Below are 22,562 nucleotides of genomic sequence, written 5' to 3'. Positions count from 1 at the left end.
GACGCCATCTCTACCCAGCGAGACTCCGACATAAAAGGCCTCATTCGCCAGTTCGAGTCTGCCTTTCCACTGCTCGAGTGCAGGCAGATACATGGAACCCGAGGAGAGAATGAGGCAAGCTCTCCTATAGGAGAATCAATATATCATAGGGATGATGCTGCTGTTCAAGCTGGGGCCAGAGAGGGTTGTCCAACACACACACCTCGCAAAGACTTCTGTGAGGCCAGTCGCCATCACTGCTTCCATATTCATCTTGAGTATGTAGAAGGAAACACACATGTATTTTGACTGACAACCGCTATGTTGACTAGCATTGAAGTACGAGGCCCTCACCAAGCACTATCTACCCGCGCATCGACCGACTTTTAAGAACTTGTTCCCCTTCCTTCGAATATCCTCACTTATTATCAGACGCCACGACCCTACCCGCTCAGAAATTAAAACCAAACACACTCTTAGAGATTGCTATCCCCCGATTCTCTGGGTATAGAACGAAACCATATATTCGCCGCTCACGCTTGACCAGCGACAACATCTGCGGCAGACTTGTTACTCGCAGCAGCAGCACGCCTTCCCAGCCAAATGGTCGCTCCGATGAGGATGACGGCGCAGACAGCCACCACGGCGGCCTGGGTGGCAAAGACGGCTGCGACACCGTCCTTCGCGATCCAGCTGGGCTGGAAATACCCGACAGCGAAGCCACCGCACGTACGCCACATGTTGATGATGGCGGACACGACGGCCGAGTGGGTGGGGTATTTCTCCAGGGCGAACGCGGTAATGGCGACCATGGTGCCCACCAGGCCGATGTTGACCATGACCCAGCCGAAGGCGAGGCCGACCCAACTCTTGCCGTAGTTGAGCGTGAGGCCGTACGTCAGCAGGCCACACACCATGCTGCCAATGGGGAACCACACGCCGTGCAGTCGGTATTCGCTGCGCCAGTGGGCCTTGCGCTTCCCGCCGGAGCCCTCGTAGATCCATTCGTTGAAGAAGTATCCGAAACAAAATCCCAAAAGGGCGCCGATGACGCCGGCAAAACGGATCGAGGCGTCGGCGACGTTGTCGAAGAGGTAAGGCGGTGCTCGGACGAAGGCGTCCACCGTCGTCGTGATTCCGATCGGCCACGTGAAGTTGATCATGGTGGACAGACCGACCAGGAGGATGGGGAGGGTGAAGGTGAGCTTGATGATGTTGACCGTCGACTCGGAGAGCGTGCGTGCTTTGGGGAGGTTGGTGTTCCCAATCCCAAAGAACGATTTGATCCGGCTGGTTTGCCGCGCCCCCGTCGATGACTTGGTGTAGTACGTCTCATAGCCGAACGCCAGGATCATCAGCGTGGAGAAACCGTAGAACCCCGTCAGGACTTTGAAGCAGTCGCGCCAGGACCCGGTGCCCTCCAAAATATATCCCGCGATGGCTGGGAAGAGGAACGGGCCGACCAGAAAGGTTGTGCCCCAGATGTTGATGTATCGCGGCCATTCGTGCGGAGGGTACATGTCGTGAATTATGGGCAGGCCAATCACCTGGGGCACTGTGCCGAACAAGCCCTGGAGGGCACGTAAAGCCGTGAAGACGGACCATGACTGCGCGTAAACACATCCGAGGACGACAAAGAGGGTGACAATCTGGGGATAGAGCCAGACGGGAAGGCTACCAAGAACAGTCAGCAGGCTACAAAGCGCGGTCAAATGACATTAACTGTGTTTTGGTAACTCACCGTCCATACGCATCGATAAAAGGTACGGCAAATATGCCGCCGAAACCCTGGAGGAGGATACCGTAGTTGAGAGAAGTGGCCGAGTGGGTGATCGAGGTGTGCCATTCAATAGCCTGAGGAGCCACGAGCGTCGCACCCCAAGTCATGCCTCTATTTTTCGACAAAAGGTCAGCTTTTGACATTCATGATTAAGGGAGGGATAAAGAAACATACCCGTCTGCGAGGATCGAACTGGACATCAACGCAAGGAACAATAGTCGTTTCCTCCACGGACTCCAATTCTGTGGACTTTGGCTATCATCTGAGCCCAGCCCGTCGAGGACACTGGGCCCATCATCGCTGTTGCTGAGAGCGACAACGGTGCTCTCCGCCTGAGCGTCCTTTGAAGTCTCTGGCTTTTCACCAGCCCCGGAGGAAGATGAAGGCGCACTCATGATTGCTGCAGAGGATGAACCAGAAATAGAACTTTCGCTGGACACAAATATCAAGATCTTGTGAAGAAAGGCTAGAAACACTTACTCGAGGGAGCATGAAACAAAAACAAGAGAACTTTTACCAGACGTTAAAGACTCCGGATGATTTTCTCGAGGAGCTGTGGTACCAAGTAGCGAGCCACGAGCTGGAGATCAACGTGGTCAGTTAGCGACCCATGCGCACTCGACATACAAGTTCACCGGTAGCTGGAAGCAAAGACCAGGTCGAAAGTCGCAAAAGGGTCTCGATCTCATCCCCTAGACTCCAAGTCGGGTCTCATCTCCCCCCACCTCGCGTAGAGAAACGATATGTCTGTCAGTTTGTCTCTGCATGGATAGACAAGGGATTGATTAATGAACAGGGGGACTTCAACGCCATCCATGCATGTAGTGTTGAACAACTGGCAACCAAGAATCAATAGGTACATGAGCCGGGCCTGACGCGACCCCAGGGGTCCTAGTAATTACAAGGCCAAAAAGAGTGCAGATCCGGCAACCAAGCCGTCGTGGAGTCTTTAGTTCGGGCATTTCAATGTAGTTTTGGAGGGGGGAAGTTGTTAGACTGCGCCAAAGTACTGCAAGGAGGCTGATCAGACCAGGGGACGAATGGTTGAAAACGACAGGGTTGAACTTTGGTCCTTGAGAGGTTCTGTAACGCGAGATAAAGAGTAGCGCGCCACAGACAGTAGGGGAAGCATGGATACATGCTTCGGTACCGAGTACTCCCAATGAGGAGGCTCCCAACTAAGTACGTGGGCGATAGTTTGTTTCTCGCCAAGGGCTCTTGCAAGGGTTACTTTGTAGACCATGCAAAGCGAGGCCAAGATGCGACCTGGTCAACGGTCGAAAGATAAAGGGAACTAGTTTCCTTGAGCGAGTTGGTTGTCGAGGCTGTAGAGAAGATATCCATTCTATCAGTAGACTTGAAGGGGAGAGGAGCTCTGTATCAAGTAGTAACAAGCTCCCCATGACCACATACAATGAGCGTCTTTTGCCTTGTATTTGGTGATGCGAAGAGATACTCAATAGTTGAAGTCGGACAAGCTCCGGACCCCAAGGAATAAGCGAACAAGGATCATCACACCGCCCACCATCACCCACCTGAATCAACTAGTTGGGCTATCGCTACTCGTACAGATACTCGGCCAATTACTCAATACTCAATAAGATGGTGGATCTCCCGGCATCAACCGACCCTGACCCTCTTTGTAGCGGCGGAACATGCGCCACCTCCTCTTCCCCGGCGGGCGGGGAATCCATAACTAAACATCAACCAACCATCAATCAATTTAAGAAGCTACTTATCACGCACAAAAGGACCAGGGGATTGATGAACCGTCACGTTGAATCACACAGATTCCAATCCCCATCACGGTCCCCGTGCGAAACATTGCATTGTCTGTTTTGGGAAGAGTGGTGCTCGTCAGTCCTACCCTCGTCGGCTAGATCGACTTGGTATTCCACAACTAGGTACCGAGTACATCGAGGACATTTTACGATCACTTGGTACATTACAGCTGTGGTTCACTGTATCTGAGCTTGGCCGTCAGATTGACGCTCTCTCGACAAGTGCAACGGGGAGGAAAATGAGCAATCCAGGGGCGATTCTCGCATCGACTGTGACTTCAGTAAGAGCACCGAGACCGTACGACATTGCTGGGCCAGAACCAGAAATAACACCAATGAGCACAGATCGCGGCCCTTGGGTTCATCCCAGTGGCAATCCACTTCAATTTCTTCCCCTTGCTCAATCGGATTGGGCCCATTGCGACGGCCGAGGAATTAACCAAAGCATCCAATGCTGAAAGGAGCGATGAAGACAAACGCTCTTCCCCGCTATGTAGGATATCGGCCTGCAAAGGCGAACACTCGCTGACAATGATCCCAGGTTTGCGGTTGACGGGTCTGGATAGCCTCGAGCAAAGCAAAGAGTGTAACTGATGCCTGTAGAGGACACGATGTTTGCCATGGCTGGCCTGGGCCTGGTCGACCTCGTCGACGACACAACATACCAGGTAAACCCCATCACCGCACACATGGCCATTGTGCCATCGTCTCTCCACGGCATGTTACACTTGTAAGTGAAACGGGCCCCCTTTTCCCCTCTCATCGAGGGACTAAAACCTGGGGGGAAAACAGCACCACAGAGCCACTGTGGGCGGCAGCTTTCTTGATGCGACAACTTCGAGACACCAATTTCGAGTACCCGTTCCAGGAGAACAAGACACCCACGCAGTACGGGTATAAACTGATTGGCGAAGAGAGATTCGCCAACGAGCACACATACTCGATCATGAACATGCAGGGACGCATGCCGAGTTTCTCGGCCTTTATGGAGGGCAAGTTTGGGCGCTTTGGCACAATGCCCTTCCGCGTGCAGTCGTTTGGGTACGATCTGGGCTCTATACTCAGAAGTGAGGCCAACAGCATCGCCATTGTCGACATCGGGGGCGGACGCGGAGAGATGCTGCTGGAAGTCAAGGCAGCGTACCCGCATCTGAAGAAGGAGAATCTCGTTCTCCAGGAATTCAACCCAGACCAGACTAACGCGGACGAGCTGACGATTCAACACTGGGACTTCAAAAACGAATCTCCCCAGCCCGTCAAAGGAGCCCTGATGTATAGCTTGACGCACATCTACCACAATCTGTCAGACCTCGAGGCATTGCGCCTGATGAAGAAGGTGTCAGATGCCATGGCGCCCTACTCGTGCATGTTGATCCACGAGTTTGCAAAAAACGCCACGTATGGAAAGATGCACGCCACCATGATTCAACTGTACGCGGGGCGGATCAGGAGCAGTCGCGAGTGGAAGCAGATGGCAGCTCTGGCGGGCCTAGAAGTCACTTTCGAGACATATCCTGTCGCCGGGGAGGGTCTTGTTGAGATGAGAAAGCTGGGATCGTCTGAAGTGACAAACGTGACAGAATAGCAGCCTTGATATCTGGGGTGATAGTACCCGAGCATAAACATCGTTTTTTTCTGGCTGGGATGCTCTCTTGGATCGGGTGGCTGAGCAGTTTTACTGAGGCGGTGATCAATGATTTCCGCGTGAATGTGATAGTGTGTGACGACCATGCGTCTGAGTACCTAGTACCTTGCCGATGGGGAAGTGTTATCCACAGGGTTGATATTAGACCGGGGTACCTACCTACTCGTAGGATCTACATACGGAGTAGTCTCAACGCGCAGGCCTCGTCTCCTTAGCGAGCCCGTCCTGGCTAGTGGCACGCAGTGGCAAGATCGACGGCCGACGGATTTTGCGGGCCGTGGAGCACCCCTTGCAAGGGATCAAGAGTATCAGCCGCGAAATACTAACGACGCCTTGTCATGTTTAGCAAGTTTGATGTCAATTCGGCAAGGTAAAAACCTTGGTCGGCACTGGCAAGACGGTACAGTAGCGTGGGTAGGTCTACCTACTCGTAAGAGTAATGTAAGGCACTGTCCCCGTCATACTATGTAATCACATCTGCTACGAGTACCTGGATGTAGAGTCAGTCATGTAAGTCCTTGTTGCCCACGATACGGGCCAACGTTGAAATGGTAAGTAAGTAACGTTGTCAAGTCGTGTAGACGATACCTGCACTGATTTTCCATGTACACTTGTAGGAATAATGTGCTTGGCCTTCTTATCTAGCCCCTTCGACTATTGCTCAATCAGCCGACGGCGGAGGCAAGACTCTAGTGGTGAACACAAAGTCCTCGTCCTCCTGCTTGTCCAAGAATCTGTCTCCACGACCGTCCGGGTCCCCATTCGTCAAGAATTTCACCTCTTCGAGGACGCTAATATGGGCAAAGGGGCTGGTCAAAGAGACATTGTTATGCCGAGGAGTGTTTCCTCCAGTGTAAGTAGCTAGCCCTATCACGCAAGTGAGTGCCACGAGTGCGCAGGATCAAGGATCAAGGATCAAGGACCGACCCCGTTGCCCTCGCGTGTTTGAGGCTCCGTGCCTCTCCCACTGGAGACGTGACAGGCTCCAAGGGCATTGTGATCTGTAGAAGGAGGAGGCTATGCCTCGCCCAATCGTAGGGTGCTTTGTCAAGCCTGTGCCTCACAGTCTCGTCCAATGTGCAAGGAACATGTAACCGGGACTTGTCCATCCGTCCGTCCCTCTGCTGCCCGAGCTACTCGCAGGCAGGTACCAGTCACGCTCTGCAAGAGGACAGACGAGACTCCACTGGACCGGGCTCGGGCAGAAAGTACGAGGTACTTCGTACTCGTTGAGATAAAGTGAGGAATACCTCCTCCACTGCATAGTTCTCGCTCATTCAACAAGCTTTGAACGAACAACACCATGGAAGTCCCAAGACCAGATGGACCAGATGTGAACAGAGGCATGTATTTGAGCCCGAACACCCCGGGCTTGAGAGGGAAAACTGACATTCTATCAGGGACAAGCATCTTCGTTGGATGCTGGGTATTGACTGGCTTCGTATTCTTCGTGCTCCTGTTCCGATATGCCGTCAAGTCTTGGATCTCATGGCTACTTCCCAACGTCTCCAAGCCACAGCGCGTATGGGGTCTCGAGGACTTTTTCTTTGCGCTCGGGTACGCATTTGACGTCGGACACATGGCGATGATATGGAAGAGGCAAGTCACCGACCTTGTTTAGAGATTGCTATACTGACCACCACACCTGTGATGTAGCTGGCAACGGGGATTGGGAAGGCATTTCTTCTACCTCACGCCGATCCAAAAGAACCAAGCCATGAAATGGGACTTTGTCTCTCAACCTCTGGCCGTCGCGGCGTCCATGTGGTCACGGACGGGCGTCATCCTCTTTCTGTATACCTGCTTCGCACAGAACCGGCGGAGTCTTCGGGTCATTGTCATCATCTGCTTCGTGGTACAGATCGTCGCGAACCTCTTCACCATCCTGCAAATCTTCCTGCAGTGCGGGCCGAACCCATACCGACTTGTCGACCGCGCATCGTATTTCCACTACATGTGGGATCCCTTGCCAGAAGATGGCTCCGTCGTGTGTCAGGCACCGTCGGTTCAAGCGACCGTGGGATACGTCCAAGGCGGTACGTTGGTGCTTGTTTCGTAGTTGACACCAAATCTGACGACTGCGCAGCATTCAACTGCATCATCGATTTCACCCTGACCTATCTTGCCGGTTTTGAGTTGTGGCAGTTCATGTTCCGTGGCGCTCAGAGCAGCCGAGAGAACTCATTCCTCGCCCGTTTCAAGAGACTAGATCGCGGAATCCGGACTCAGAGACTGTGGCAGACATTGTTGATCTGCGGTCCACTGCTGTTGTCGGGTGTGGCATCGATCGTCAAGACATACCTTCTCTCCGCTCTGGGAAGCCGACTGGACTTTACCTGGAACATTGTCCCATTCATTCTCTGGGTCAAGTAAGCACAGACACACTCGATCTCACCTCACCACGAATCCAACGCACAGAATATACATACTGATAGGGGAAACCTTCCAGGATCGAGAACTACTGCATCCCGATCGCCACGACGGCGCCGATCCTCCGCCTCTTCATCCGCACCTTCATCGACCAACGCGGCACTGACCAAGACTACAGCCTCAGCCGTAGCGGCGGCGACGGACGCAGTGGTAGCGGACTGCGCTCCAAGCTCTCCGGGGCGGGCCACACGATGGAACTCAGCAACACGCGGTCGCACACGCGGTCGCACATCCGACAAGACAGCAAGGGGTTCATACACATGCAAGAGACGGACGAGGCGGGCAGCGAGACGGCGCGGGGGCCGAGCAGACAGGGCTCCGAGAACGAGCTGATTGTCAATGAACACGAAATCCGCGTCAAGCGCGAGTACGAGGTGCGGGTGGAGGACAAAACCGACGTATTCGTCCCCGTGGCTGGCCCTGGTATGAAGAAGCCGCGTGTTCGTAGCAACGATGCGTGGGCTTGAGTGGCCACGAAGGAGGTATGAAGGCTCTGTCTACCCGGTTCAAAGAAAATACATGGAGGAGCGCGGTGAATGGTGGATATAAAGAGGTGGAAAATGTACAACTGACTTTCTTGTCAACTATATCCAGCGTTGTGTACGATATCCAGTTCCAGGAGATTGCGGAGAGCTTCACAAGAAGAAAAAGAAGGGATTGAAACGAGAAAGCCACTGGTGTCTTGTCTCCTCTGTATAGTTTTCGTATCTCTCGCTGTTTGATATCAAAGAGGTTCCCAGCCCTGTTCTTCTGCCGCTCCTTCGTCCAGGTTCAGCCTGGACGACATCGATCCATCGATCCATTCCAGCCAATCTAAATCACTCATGTCAGTTTCAAGTCCACTCTCTCCATTATCAGTCCCACTCCCGCTCCCTGGGACCCCGTATCCTTCACCTGTTGCTGTGCACCTCTCTCGTGTCTGTCATCTGTCATCTCTCTTTCGCCCGTTTACTTATTCGCAGCCGCAGCCGCCCTCGTTCGACTTCTCGTCTAGATGATCTATTCACGGCCTCCATTCTCGCCATGATTCTGGTCGTGACTCTGCTTGGCGGCGGTGGCGGTGGTGCGTGCTTCTCTCGCAGCTTAACGGCCGCCGCAGCCTCTCCGACCCCTGGCCTTGCCTTTGCACCCTTTTCTGCCATTCTTGGCGGTTCGTTCGACCACCCTGCTTGGTGGCGCTGCCTGAGCCGGAGCGGGCACGGGAGGGTTTGCAGCCTGTTGTGCTTGCGAGCAGGGAGGCAGGCTGGGCAGGAGAAGTCTCCTGCTTCTGTTGCCCTAACCCTGATTGGGAAGGTTGGCCGAATCATTTCCACCGCGGCGCACAATAAATCCGCAGGTGCGCTAGATAGATTTCCTTCCCTAACCAACCAAGTTATTCCACTTACAGCTGCTGCTGCTGCTGCTGCTGCTGCTGTTGTTGTTGTTGTTGCTGCGGCTGTTGAGGGAGAGGACGAGAGGTACAAGGTGAAGAGGCCTGTGGCTGGGGCCCAGGCGTCTGTGGTGGCGATAGAGGAGAAGGGGGGTTCTGTGCCATTGGCGGACCCCCTTGTAAAGCCTCGTCGGCTTGCTCTGGCTCTGGCGGTGTCTGGGCCGCCGCAAGGGCCTCTTTGAGGGCCAATACCTCCTCCGACGATGTCGTGGACGGTCTCCGCTCCGGTTGCGACAACGGGGCTGCCGGGGTAGCTGGGGTCGGCGTCTCTGGCAGAGACAGCGTCGGCTGCGGCGCTGTCCGGTGGTCGCCTTTGCAAACCTCACCTCACAAGATTCTGTCCACGGCCTTGGAGAAACAGAGAAGTTTGAGGGCAAGGCTAGGCGGTAAAGGGGGTGCGGCAGAATCTGACACGTGACCATTCCTCACCCTTACCCGCACTTTGTTCACGCACCAACAAACAGCCCAAGAGAAAACGCTGCCTCGGGTGCAGGGTTCCTTCATATTTCTATCGAGACCTGCGTTGATGTTACTGGGCTTCTACATCCACCTAATTCATGGCTTGGCCTCAGTACTCGGGATTGGACTAAGTGACTTTATGAAGGTACTGGCTAACTCTGGCAGCGACATGACCATCGACTTTCTGCGCCCAAGTGTCGTCTGTCGAATCTGCTTTCTCAAATGCCCTTCATGTCGGCAGAATCGACTGCGTCCTCTCCACTGACCACAGCTTGCCCGCTTGCCCGCTCCACTTTGAGGCCCTCTTCCCTCAAGGCCGCTTCCTGTTCCTCGGTGAGCTGGCTCAGGTCGAGGGTGATTTGTGGTCCGCGGAACCACTTGCGAGCATCAATATAGTAATAGAGAAGAGCACCTCCCCAGACTGCAGAGTTGATCACGCAGGTGTAGTTCATGCTGTCAGCGTTCGGATTGGGGCCGCCCACAGGGAACATCCCCAGAAGAATACCAAAAACCAAGAAAGTGACGGCCGCGCAAGCCAAGGGGGTCGAGGCCCTGCCAGTGTATATCGGACCTGGGTTAAACTTCTTTTGGCCCCAAACCACACGGCAGAGGATCGGGGTTCCCCATGCGAGATTGTTGCCCGCGACGGCGAGGGAGAACAAAGCTGCGGCAGCCGCTGGGGCAATCAAGCAGAGAAGACCGAGGACAGCTGCAAGTGTGGCACAACCAAGTGTCGTGCGGACAGGGATATAGCCGAATTTCTTGGAAATGTGTCTAAAGAAGCTGGAGAAAGGCAATGCTCCGTCACGAGAGAATGCCCACGCTTGTCGGGAAGCGGCGACCAGGATGGAGACACCCATCTGAGTGTGTTAGCTTAGACAGATTCCGTCAGTCGTGAGATCTGTGGAGATGCTCACCAAGAATTGGACAATCATTAACAGAGCCATAAAACCCAAAGCCCCATTTTTGCCGAGGGCGTCATAGTAGATCTGAGCCATCGGCTGTCCAAACGGCGAGCCCAAGATACTGTCCAGATCTTGAGACATGCACGCCGCGATCACTATGCAACAGATCCAGCCAAACAGCCAGCATGACCCGATGGAAAATAGGATCCCTAGCGGTGCGGCCTTGGTAGCATTCGTGGCCTCTTCGCTAATGTGAACCGCCGAGTCGAACCCACCAATGGTCCAGATAGGACTGAGCCAGGAGAGCATAAAGGCCCAGCCTGTGGGCCACTCGGTCAAGTTCTCGACATGTGTAAAAATATAGGAGGCGCTGTTGCGTTTGTTTGCACCAATCGGCAAGGCAATGATGGTGGCGAATATCAACACGAAATTCATGACAACAAACACGGTCTGCAGTCTACCCATTATACGAGCCAAGGTAGAAGCGATAGCAGCGTGACAGGCGACAGTGGCGATGAAGACTCCGTAGATAGTGCCATTACTCGGTGACCAGTTACCGTCGCGAGCAATGACGATAACGGAGAGAAACATCAACGAGAACCCATCTGTTCCCGAGTTAGTCACGAGGGGGCAATGAGGTCTGTGCACACTGACAGTCAATCGAGCAAAGGCCGCCTACAAGCCCAAGCGTGTTGCTGTAACCAACAAGGAAGCTCAATGGGTTTCTCCATTTTGGCGATGCATAATAATGAGTCCAGTAATAAAGTCTATCGACATGTCAGTTGTGAACAGGAGGCGCCCCTAAAACCAATTAGGCAGCATATATGGGATGACTTACCCGCCACTTGTCGGCATTGAGCTTGCGAGATCACTCATGGCTAGGCCGACAACAAAGATACAGCCCGAAGCGAGGAACCAACCCCAAACCAAGCCCACGGGACCGGCAGGAATTGAATAGGAGAGCGTACTCGCAATGGAAGGAAGCAACCCCATGATAGCAAATGCAATCCCAAAGACTTCGAGCATGCTGAAGTTGCGGCGGAGTTCTTGTTTGTATCTATTTCAATAAGAGTTATTCTCTTAGCTATAACTGAGCCCGATTGCGACGAAAGCGATCAAGAAGATGTGACAAACCCCATCTTTGCTAATACTGCGGCATCTTCCTCGCTTGCGAGCGCGGTATCCACGACCAGGGATCCGCGACGACTGGGAGAAGGGGCGAGATCCATTGCATTGTGGCTCTGACTCTTGGTTTGTGAGTGCATAGAAGCCATGGCGATTCGGCTGGTGACAAAAATTAGAGGCTTCCTGCAACTTGAAACTCTGCCTTTTCAGAGACAGAGAAAAGGCTACCGGGGTGCGAGACTGGGGCATGGCGATATGGAGGTATTTGATCCCTTTATGCAATCGATCGCGTGGCGGGGCAGACTGTGCTCAACCAGGGTCAGAAGCCAGCTCTTTCGCCCTCCTGCCCACGCCATCTTTGATCAAGTAAACTGACGTCGTATGGTGCCATCTTCCACGAACGAGGAGGGAGACCTGAGTCTCGGAGTTTCGCGCGACACGAGTCGATAGAACTGCTGAGGAGACACCAGTCCAGGGTAGCTGCAGGACGTTAGTAGCGCCCTTGAAGCCAAGTGGTTAGAAGACTTACAGGGGATCAGTAGCTGCCAGTCACAGAGCAAGATGAAGATAAGAACCAAGACGATGTCATGATAAGCATTTCTCGGCCTCCCCGACCTGCTCCGTGTTTCCTCAACCGCCGAGACCACAAAATGCCAAAAGAGCATAAGGGTGAGACCAACCATGCTGGAAAGGTGAAGAGTTGCGGTCTGTGGAACTCCATCCCACGTCCTGGCTACACCGGTGTCTGTGGTGCCAATACTAGGGTCAGCCAAAGTAGTAAACATATCCGAAGTAGTTGACTTTTTTGGCATGTTGTACTTAGAGGACAGAATGCGAGTGACAAAGTGGACAGAGTGGACGGAAGACAGTATCACATTTGGTTCTTTGACAAAGCTGTACTCGGTAGAACGAGGCTCGCTCCCCCTTCCACCCCTCAATGGTGTTGGGCGCATGTTCAGGTCAGAGGGCACGAGAGCAACTGAAAATCATACGACAATCACAGACCCTCAGAGAAGGGGCCAGGAAGCAAATATAGAAGAGTAATAGCTCAAGGTGAAGACGTAGGTACGGTCTGTACGACCTCAACCATACAAAGTCATATTCTGTATGAGGGGCTCAAATATGGCTACGTCGTGTTGATCTCTCCTGTCAATTGCAGGCATGTGCAAGAACCCGCAGAAGCGGTAGCGAGCACGCAGGCAAGCAAGTAGATCATGTCCATGTTTCCCAATAAAGAGTGTGTCGAACAGCAGCCAAAACTCCCCCTTCAATGTGGACCAACTTGTCCTCCCCGTCTGTTTGTCCTTTCCTTCATCCCGAACTGTCCAAGTGAATGTAGTGTAAAGCAAATTCGCATACCTCGTCTGGTTTCCCTCCACTGGCCTCCAAAAGGTGACTAGTCCGCTGAGTTCGTCATCTTAGCACTGTGGATTGGTGCCATCGAGTGGACCACTCGCGGAACTCAGATCACAAGTGGGATAGAAGAAAGCAGCAACCGCAATGATAACGTATGCTGCAATCAGCAATGCCCCCTCCAGATAATTGCTCCGGCCATCGATCATCAGAAAGCTGACGATAAAGGCACTGGCAAACAAACTGACTGTTTCGAAAAGGCTGAAGTAGAGACTCATGTCTGTCTTGATAATCCATCCCAGGATGACCATGAGGGGAGTGACAAAGAGTGCAATCTGAATGCTGCTACCCAGAGCAATATTGATTGCCAGGTCCATTTTGTTCTTGGCCGCGACTGTCACAGCAGTCACGTGCTCCGCGGCATTGCCGACGATGGGGAGAATGATCAGCCCGATAAATGCCTGACTGACGCCGCTGTTGGCGATCAAATAGTCGATGCTGCCGACCAAGAACTCGGCACATAATGCGACTAGTCCTGTCGTCCCGAGCAGTAAGATAATGGCAGAGGTACGAGATAAATGCGTCTGAGGTTCCACGACATCACCCGTTTGGACTTCAATTGTAACTTCCGACGATGTGGCATCGTGTTGGGCGGGTGCAGATACCGTGGGCACCAGTCGATTGCTGGAAATTGTAGGACGAAGAATATCCGGCATCGAAGCAGTGCGACGGACAGGCCGGTTGGCAGATCGTGGCTGTGATGTGGGACGAATCGGAATTGCAAGGGGTCTTCCGGTAGCCTGGTGATGGGGGAAATTGGCAGATGTGAAGGCGGGTTTGACAGCTTCGGAGATGTTGCGAATATTGAACGATCGCTTTCCATTGCCGTCATTGGGAATCTCCTGAATATCCGATGCAAATCCAACCTGTGGTTGTGCCGAGTCCGTGGTCGACAGACAGATCTCTGGGGTCGCCGTCTCTATGATAGGTTCCTTTTCCTTTTCTGATTCTTTAGACTTTCCCTTGTCCTTGTCCTTCTTGACATGCTTGGACTTCTTCGATCTGCGGTGGCGTCTCCGGGATTTTTCGGATGTCTGATCGGTCTGCGTGGCGCCTTCAAAGTCGCGAGCGTGGACGGTATGTGAACGAGAGTGATGACGAGCAGTCCTTCCTTCTCCGTCCACATCGGCCTCATCACCGCTAAAAACAGGTTCTAGCTCGGCCGAAGTGAGAGAGGTAGCCTGGATCATCGAGCCGCCAGGTCCAGTCAGCATGGAAGAACTTCTGGTGAATGTCACAACAGACACATTTTCCTTGGTGCTCGAAGTGGACTTGCGCCGCTTGCGACGAAGAGCTCGTTTGATGCGTTTAGTAGTCGTGTTGGAATTAGAACTAGAGTCCGAGTCGCCATCACTGGAGCTTGATGAGTCACTGGAAGAGCTGGACGAGTTGAGAATATCGGCAAGGACTCCCGGATGCGACTCCTCGTCAATGAGATGTTGAGGGGTGCTCTGGTACATGAAAGAATGGGATTTCAACGAGAACAGTAGGTATAGTAAGTAGACCAACAAGAGCACCACGCTGGTGCCTCGCGAGACCTTCAGTACCACGTGGTCCGCTCTCGCAGTGCTCGAAAACGAGGCATGAAAAGCGGTCTACCAACAGGTTAGTTATATGTGCCAAAGCTTGTGTCTTTGTTCCTCCTTAAACTTACCGGCAAGAGGAGGCTGATGACGCTCAGGCACAACAAGCACGCGCTCATCTGCGACACGGTAGAATTGTAGAGTTGTTCTCGAAATCGAAGACCACCAGCGACGAAACACATGCCCAAGATCAAAAGCAGGTTGGACAAGATCGAACCGAGAGCGGCGGCCTGGACCACGCGCACTTCTTTTGCTACAAGAGCAATGATGAAAATGATCAACTCGACGGCATTCCCAAAGGTGACATTCAGAAGAGCACCAATGGTATCGCCCAACTTGATGGCAACACTCTCGGTTGCGTATGACAGCAGGGAAGCTAGAGGAATAATGGCGACTGCGTTGATGGCGAATACAGCGCTAGGGCTTACAACATCGCTGTGCATCCAGTCGACAATGATCCCCAGTATAATGCCAACCGGGACAAAGACAAGGAGCCAATTGACCCAGCTGGAGAAGAGGATGCGCTTGACATCGCGGAAGAAACGGTTGACCAAGGGCGCTTTGTCCTTGGGAGGCGGATTTCCTAGGGTGGCAGATTGCGTTCCATCTCTTTTCTCGTCCACAATCGATGCATTGTGTTGCTCTCTATCCGTTCGCCCATCAGCGGAGTGGTCTGTGGTTGTTGCAGGACCGGCTGCAGAGGGGCTACTCCCAGCATCTTGTCGGCGGGTGTCTGGACGGTGTCGTGCGAAAGTAGATTGGTCCGGGGGATTGGGGAAATCTCGCTGGGGAGTAGGGGAGGATAGCGCTGAAGGAGTCTTGCTCTTAGCCCATGAGATTAGACGACTTGACAGCGGAGGCTCGTCGGCGGAGTCGACCATCGGCGTATGAGTGGGCGTGGAAAGAAATAGTGAACGAAGTGTAACAGACTTGCTGTCAAAGCAGACCGAAAGGGGGATGGATGTTGGAAGGTATGAGAGGGAAAGCCGCAGGGAGGCGGGGAGGACAACCTGAGCCTAAAAGGCAGCAGTAAGCGGGCGTGGATAGTTGGGGGGGATAAGCGTGGGAGGAATGTCGTGGATGAGTAGTGGCCAGGTGGTGACGGGGCCTGGTTCTCGGCGGAGGAGGCAAGTAAAGTGCCCTAGGAGGCAAACCCAGTTAAGACACGGTAAGGGGAGTGGCTGTGTAACTGGCGGGGTCGGCTCCTCGGCTTTCGGTTGGTCGATTTACTGCTTCAGTGCTCGCACCCACCTTTTCCTTGCTTCGTCGTTCGCTGCGGGATGTTCGCGCTGCAGGAATGGAGATATCGCAATGCGTGTTCAACTCGTGGATGAGGTATGCCAAGTTCTTGGATTTTTGAAGCGATAAGAGGTGCGGGGTTGGGTGGTTGTGGAGGAAGATTGTAAAATGAGTCTTGCAGGTACTTTCTTGAGGTAAGACCTTGGGCAGCGGTATACCGTTTGCTTGATTGTCTGATACAGGGGCGTTTCGTGGTTTATTGGATTGGTTGTACAATGATGATTGTGAGTGTGAATGATCGCAGCCTGGCGGCGTGGGAGCCGGCGAGCCGGATCGGATTATCTTAAAATGCGGCCGCTAATCCGCTTCTGGAGAGATATCACCAGGCTAGAAAGCTTGGCGCCAAACACCGTCTGACACCGAACGTGCACGGACCTCCCCCAACGATTCGCTCCAACGTGGTCATAATGGTATTTCGGAGTGCTATCACCAGAAGTGTAGAAGCAGTGTTCAGTGTTCACATCAGCGGTGTTGGAGGGTGCCTGGCGCCCACTGGCAGCCTGGATAGAACAAAGGTCCACAGATGCCTAGTACCTATTGATATTATACAGCCGCGTTAGTGATTTGCAGCACCGATTTCTCGTCAGCCCTACCGAACTGGCCTTCTTTTTGAAGTGCTTGACATGCATCGCATTTTCTTTCACATGGCTGGGAATTTGTTAACATATGCATATGCTCGTGCTAAATTCCAAGCAGGCCCCCAGCGATGACTACGGGGAGCCCTCTTCAGTACAACCCGAAGAAGATCCTCTCGCAACAATACCTACGAGTTTCGTAAGGCGCCCTGGCTAGCCGGTCTTGTTGTGGGCTCTGTTCGTCATCCCAAACCCTAGATCAAACTCATCAAGCAAGCTCAACGACTGCAAGAAACAAGATGATCTGTCCCGGCTCGATCTCCTCGCTCATCCTAGTTGGCTCCAGTCCTTTTCCTGCCTTGATCAAGCATTCAAGGCGAACTGGATCATGTAACGCCCACGCGTGACGCGTACGTGGGGACCGCGGGAAAGGAAACTGGAGGGAATGGTGCTGTAAGCAAAGCTAGGGCGTGGAAGCGGGTGCATCTCCATATACATACTTTGGTTAGGTGTCGATGTCAGTAAAGGTCCAGATTGGCATGCCATCTCAGGGGGGGGTTACATGCATGATGGGAAAGTGTAAGAATGCCATCACCAATCGAACCAGAAAGTGGTGAAGAATACCAAGGGGAAGGGTTGAGAGGTGGACTGATCGTGACGTTGTGCTTGGGCGCAGCCATCGACCTGGCCAGACTGCGCAGCTGCGCTATTGTGATGGTTTACAAAGTACCGGGCACGAAAATGCACAATTTCACAAGCATGGTCATAGCAATACCAAGTTCAAGTCTCTCATTTTCATCTTCCATGTATTCAAGCCTAAGAGAATGGTTGACTCTGCATCGCAATTCTGTTTCCGGCCCGTTCAACCTAATTGGCAAACCCCTTCTTTAACGTTTGTCGCTATCACCAGCACATTCAGACCGTCTGTCACACCTGCGGCCTTCCCGGTCCACCATCGTTATTGCGACCAATTCATCTAGATTCTCATGCTAGATGAAGACGATCCCTGAAAGCTACCTGGCTTCCTAGGTACCGGACGGCACTCGGGTCATTTCCCCGGATCCTCTCCTACATGCTTACAAGTACCACCAAATTGTGCTATCGAACTAGCCTCCCACCCCAGCCAAACCCTCGACGTTCTCAGTGACAATCAGATCACCACCACCTCCGTTCCACGTCGCCAGACCTGCTGCGTGCTCTCTCGCTCAAACCTTACGTTTAGTTTCAACCTCCTTACACCCATTGGACCCTGGACAGCATGCAAGCGGACTGGTTAAAGAAAGATTTCTGTGTCACTTCAATCCCCTGCTTGCCCTAAATCCCATTTCTCGACCTACGAGTCCTCCCTTGGCTCAGTCTCTCGCTCGCTCTCCTCCCCACCCGGTCACACCTCTACTTGGAATCCACGATTGGACCGAGAATGCGCGTTCCGAATGAACTACTCACCGAATACCCACGACATTCCACCATGTCCCCCTACCTGCGACCCCCTCACCGCCGGCGAAAACCTCAGTTCATCATCGTTGAAACGTTCTCACCATTCAGCGATTCGGTCCACTTCTTCTGATCAACCGGTACTCAAGTACGCGAAGCGATCCCCCTCCCATGCGTCAGCGCCCTCGAAACATGGTCACTTGAGCGACGAGGGGCGCAGTCGAAGGGGAAGGCAGGAGGAGGAGGAAGACACCAACCCTACTCGTCGAGACATGCAGCCCTCTCCAGCAGAAAACATCTCGCTTCTGATGGCCGCCGCGACGGCCGTCAGCCAAGGAAAAGATAAGCCTTCTCCTAGAATGCCAGCATCGTCGAGAGGGCCGGGTGCAAGTACAATATCAGTGAGCCTCTCCCCCGAGGTCGGCAGTGCCAGAAGTCGACCTGGGCGCAGTGCGATTTCAAACACAGGGAGATCGGACGAGGCGCAATTGTTACATTCTATCCCTCTCATTGAATATCTGCAATTAGACGAGCGACCAACATTTATAGTTGACATCACTGATAATGTCAATCTCAACACTCCTGGTCTCAATTTGGTCTTTGCAAATACAGCGCTGAAGAACCGCACCACACTCTTTGAACATGTCCAAGGCCGGTCTGAGGATCCTACTCTGTTGCTCGATGTGGAAACTCCGTTTTCAGATTTCAAGGCCTGGGCACTGAGTTCTCCAACAGAACCTAACATCGTCCTCACATTTCCTTTTACTGGATGGGTATGGCAAGGTTCCCTGTTAAGAAAGAAACTGAAGGTTATTCGTGGTCGCCAGCATCCCTCTTCGCCTCCTTTGATGGCTGATGGCGGTGGTCGGCCCGGTATGCAACAATATCATGGACTTGGTTCCGTATCTACGTCCTCCAGCGGAGGCGCTCGTGCTGATGCAGCGACGCAAGGATATTTCGACATTCCCCCACGCACCAGCAGCGAGGTGCCACGCACACTCAGCCGCCCGGTAACGGAGGCCGTGACGGATGCCTCCCAGAATGATTTCGACCATCCATCACCCATACCAAATGGAGATCTGGCAAACTCGGAGGTTGTATCTGGATCTGCGCCGGAAGGCCGTGACCAGAGAGTATTTTCCAGCAGCCCTCTTATCAATCTAGACAACGATTTGGTCACCACCACCCAAAAAGGCTATTTTGATTGGACACGCTTGCCCGTGACACCGTCTCTCCCCATGCACATACAATTCGCGAGGGGAATTGACTGGGCAGCCACTAGTCTGGGCCCTATCCAGAACTGGTCTGTCGAACTCCGGGGGATGTGTAACTTGATCATGGCCAGTCCACACCCATCGGCCATGTACTGGGGACCAGATCACATAGCCATATATAACGAGGCATATGTACTTCTGGCAGGCCAGAAGCATCCGGCGTTAATGGGCGCACGCTATCGTGATGCTTGGTCTGAGATCTGGGACGCATTGGAGGATGTCTTTGATAACGCCTTCAAAAACGCTCAAGCGACAATGAAAGACGATGACTGCCTCTTCATCATGCGCAACGGCTTCCTGGAAGAGACCTACTTCTCGTGGTCCATCATTCCTCTTATCGGCGCCGACGGTGGGGTAATTGGGCTGTACAACCCAGCATTTGAGAAGACGCGCCGCAAAATTGCAGAGAGGCGCATGCTGACACTACGCGAGATTGGCGAGCGGACAGCTGCGGCTCGACAAGTTTCCCAATTCTGGGGTCTGCTGCTGCAAGGCCTGGAATATAACGAATACGACGCCCCCATGGTTTTGGTCTACTCTCTGAACGAGGACTTGGCGGAGAGCGATGTTGCTTCTTCAGGCTCCAGTGGTGCCGCCTTGACCAAGGTATGCTATCTGGAAGGCAGTTTGGGCATTCCTCCTGGCCACCAAGCGGCGCCTGCCGTCATTGAAATGAAGACGGGCACCAAGGGGTTTGCCGCTTCCTTCAGACAGGCCCTTACGACCGATAGGCCGATTGTGCTAAGGGTCGATGACGGTAGCCTTGATCCGGCTCTTCTGGAAAATATTGAATGGCGAGGGTTTGGCGATCCTTCGAAAATTGTGGTCATCTCACCGATCCATCCCACCACCGGAGAATCAACTTTGGGGTTTCTGGTGATGGCTACGAATCCAAGAAGGCCGTACGACGAAGACTACGATTTGTTTGTTCAGCTGCTGGGCCGTCAGCTTGCCACGTCCATCGCATCAGTGGTCCTGTTTGAGGATGAAATTAGGAAAGGTGAACAAGCAGCTCAGCTTGCCGCGCAAGACCGCATCGAGCTGAATAATCAACTTTTGGCTAGAACTCAACAGGCCGCCGAAGCCGAAAACAAGTTCACGAGGATGGCAGAGCTTGCTCCCGTCGGTATCTTCATCGGCAACTTGGACGGTAAGATCAACTTCGCTAATGACGCATGGTATAATATCTCTTCATATCCTCGAGATGTGCCAGTTGACAATGAGTGGATTGAATATATTCTGGATGAAGATCAGGCGAAAGTTCGAGAGTTGTGGAACACTATGTTGGAGAAGAGATGTGCTATATCCCTGGAATTCCGCTTCAAGACCCCTTGGAGTGATAAGCTCGGAAACCAGGGGCAAACCTGGGTCCTTACCAGTGTTTCACCTGAGCGAGATGATGACGGTCGGATCCGGCAGATTTTTGGATCAATGACTGATATCAGTGCCCAGAAGTTCGCTGAAAGCCTGCAAACCCGTAGGATGGAGGAAGCAGTGGAACTGAAGCGGAAGCAAGAGCGGTATATTGATACCACCTCTCACGAGATGCGCAATCCATTATCTGCCATTCTCCAATGTGCCGATTCCATTACTGGCTCCCTTAGCGAGATGCGGGATGCAAACGGGTTGACACAGGCTCAGCAGGAAATTCTCGACCTCACCATTGACTCTGCTCAAACGATAACGCTGTGTGCTCAGCATCAGAAAAGGATTGTCGACGACGTCTTGACCCTGTCGAAGCTAGACTCGGCTATGATGGCGGTAACTCCGGTCGATACACGACCCCTCGCTGTGGTGCACAAGGTGCTAAAAATGTTCGATGCGGAGCTGAAGACAGCGGACATTCGGTTGGACTTGATCATCGACATGTCTTTTACTACTCACCAGATCGAGTGGGTGCGGATAGATCCGCATCGCCTATCCCAAGTTTTGATCAACCTGATGACCAACGCGGTCAAGTTCACGGCTACGCAGGAGAATCGCGTTATTCGAATGCACATCGCGGCTTCAGGGGAAAAGCCGTCTCAAGAAGACAAATGGAGGCTCACTTATATCCCTTCTCGGACACATAAAGACAAAGATGTCACTGCGGCAGCAGAATGGGGCTTGGGTGAGCCGGTGTATTTGCACTTTGCAGTGCAAGATACCGGACGTGGACTAGATGAACTCGAGAAGAAGCAACTCTTCCAGCGGTTCTCCCAAGCTAGTCCTCGCACACATGTTACGTATGGTGGCTCCGGCCTGGGCCTTTTCATCTCAAGGGAATTGGTCGAACTCCAGGGAGGTGAAATCGGCGTAGCCTCTGAGAGTGGCAACGGCAGTATATTTGCGTTCTACATCAAAGCTCGCCGCACCAATGGCGATGTCAGTCTTTTGGACGACAACCCCAGCACGTCGGCACCACATAGCAGGAAGGGCTCCAGAACCACGCCGCTGAGCGGCTTGACCATGCAAATGCTCCAATCGACGCCAGGTGCCTCAACTGGTCCTTCGAAGTCGCCTGCTTCTCTAAGGACGGACTCCACCAACCTGACCACACAAAGTGGCCCTGTTCACGTGCTTATCGTCGAAGACAATTTGATCAACCAAAAGGTACTTGCAGCACAGCTCCGCAAAATCGGGTGTGTCGTCTACGTGGCCAATCACGGCGGCGAAGCTATCGATCAGATCCGCAAGTCCAGGTTTTACCGTGACCATGTAACGGACGGGGTGAAGATTGATGTGGTTCTCATGGACTTGGAAATGCCTATCATGGATGGGCAGACGTGCGCACGAAAACTCCGAGACATGCAAGATACTGGGGAGTTGGTTGCACACGTCCCTGTTATAGCAGTAACGGCAAATGCGCGAGCTGAACAGATCGAGATGACACTGCAGAGCGGAATCGATGATGTCGTTAGCAAGCCGTTTCGACTGCCGGAGCTGGTGCCTAAGATGAAGGATGTCCTCACCAAGTTTCAGCGAGCTGGTGAGGCAAGTTAGATCCGTTGAAGAATTCTACATGACTGGAAACACAGAGCGGGGCAACACATGCCACCAGGGAATGCGGACCACCGTGGCACTCCTTTCCGGTGCTCCGTGGTGCTCTCGAAAGGAAGCGCCACATTTAGGCCAATTGGTCACATTCGATGGACTTATGAAGCAGACATGTGACACGCCGTCTCGTCAATGAGAGATGGTGGTGGAGGGTGGGTATACTGGAGGCTTCAAGGAGGAGTTCAATTGGGAAGAGGACATGAATATTCGGCTCGGCTCGAAACGGTTCGACATCAGGATAGGCAGACATGGGGCATGGGTATGCCAACAGGTCAACCAAAAATATGGAGTTCCGCCCTGATTTTAACGAGCAAGAATGAGGTGCCGGACACTTGTTTCTCAGGGAAATGGCTTTCGAGCGCCTTCCTACGAATCCCAACACCTATCGACATCTCCAGGATAATGTTAATGGGGA

The 22,562-nt window shown here is 53.1% G+C and overlaps 6 protein-coding genes across 6 annotated transcripts; 3 read left to right on the top strand and 3 right to left on the bottom strand.

Annotated features, from left to right (window-relative positions):
- Positions 1-512: 512 nt before the first annotated feature.
- On the bottom strand, positions 513-2,154 carry AYO21_11655 (hypothetical protein; the record flags this gene model as incomplete). Its single annotated transcript, XM_022661539.1, has 3 exons — positions 513-1,653; positions 1,721-1,870; positions 1,934-2,154. The coding sequence occupies 3 exons, from the start codon at positions 2,152-2,154 to the stop codon at positions 513-515; spliced, it is 1,512 nt and encodes a 503-aa protein (XP_022506162.1).
- A 1,625-nt stretch (positions 2,155-3,779) lies between these two features.
- On the top strand, positions 3,780-5,125 carry AYO21_11654 (hypothetical protein; the record flags this gene model as incomplete). Its single annotated transcript, XM_022661538.1, has 4 exons — positions 3,780-3,821; positions 3,886-4,081; positions 4,144-4,270; positions 4,333-5,125. 4 exons carry the CDS (start codon positions 3,780-3,782, stop codon positions 5,123-5,125), a joined length of 1,158 nt encoding a protein of 385 aa, XP_022506161.1.
- A 1,363-nt stretch (positions 5,126-6,488) lies between these two features.
- On the top strand, positions 6,489-8,082 carry AYO21_11653 (hypothetical protein; the record flags this gene model as incomplete). The annotated part of the gene is made up of 4 exons (XM_022661537.1): positions 6,489-6,742; positions 6,842-7,221; positions 7,272-7,554; positions 7,635-8,082. 4 exons carry the CDS (start codon positions 6,489-6,491, stop codon positions 8,080-8,082), a joined length of 1,365 nt encoding a protein of 454 aa, XP_022506160.1.
- Positions 8,083-8,996: 914 nt separating this feature from the next.
- On the bottom strand, positions 8,997-11,682 carry AYO21_11652 (hypothetical protein; the record flags this gene model as incomplete). The annotated part of the gene is made up of 6 exons (XM_022661536.1): positions 8,997-9,332; positions 9,770-10,363; positions 10,421-11,013; positions 11,063-11,175; positions 11,247-11,465; positions 11,543-11,682. 6 exons carry the CDS (start codon positions 11,680-11,682, stop codon positions 8,997-8,999), a joined length of 1,995 nt encoding a protein of 664 aa, XP_022506159.1.
- Positions 11,683-12,951: 1,269 nt separating this feature from the next.
- AYO21_11651 (calcium/proton exchanger) lies at positions 12,952-15,410 on the bottom strand (the record flags this gene model as incomplete). Its single annotated transcript, XM_022661535.1, has 2 exons — positions 12,952-14,541; positions 14,601-15,410. 2 exons carry the CDS (start codon positions 15,408-15,410, stop codon positions 12,952-12,954), a joined length of 2,400 nt encoding a protein of 799 aa, XP_022506158.1.
- Positions 15,411-18,109: 2,699 nt separating this feature from the next.
- AYO21_11650 (hypothetical protein) lies at positions 18,110-22,283 on the top strand (the record flags this gene model as incomplete). The annotated part of the gene is made up of 2 exons (XM_022661534.1): positions 18,110-22,079; positions 22,129-22,283. 2 exons carry the CDS (start codon positions 18,110-18,112, stop codon positions 22,281-22,283), a joined length of 4,125 nt encoding a protein of 1,374 aa, XP_022506157.1.
- Between the last annotated feature and the right edge of the window lie 279 nt (positions 22,284-22,562).

Source organism: Fonsecaea monophora, assembly GCF_001642475.1.
Source record: "Fonsecaea monophora strain CBS 269.37 chromosome Unknown Scaff173, whole genome shotgun sequence".
Taxonomy (NCBI): Eukaryota; Fungi; Ascomycota; class Eurotiomycetes; order Chaetothyriales; family Herpotrichiellaceae; genus Fonsecaea; species Fonsecaea monophora.
The sequence above is the reverse complement of the archived record's forward strand: the minus strand, read 5'-3'. Positions and strand labels throughout refer to the sequence as shown.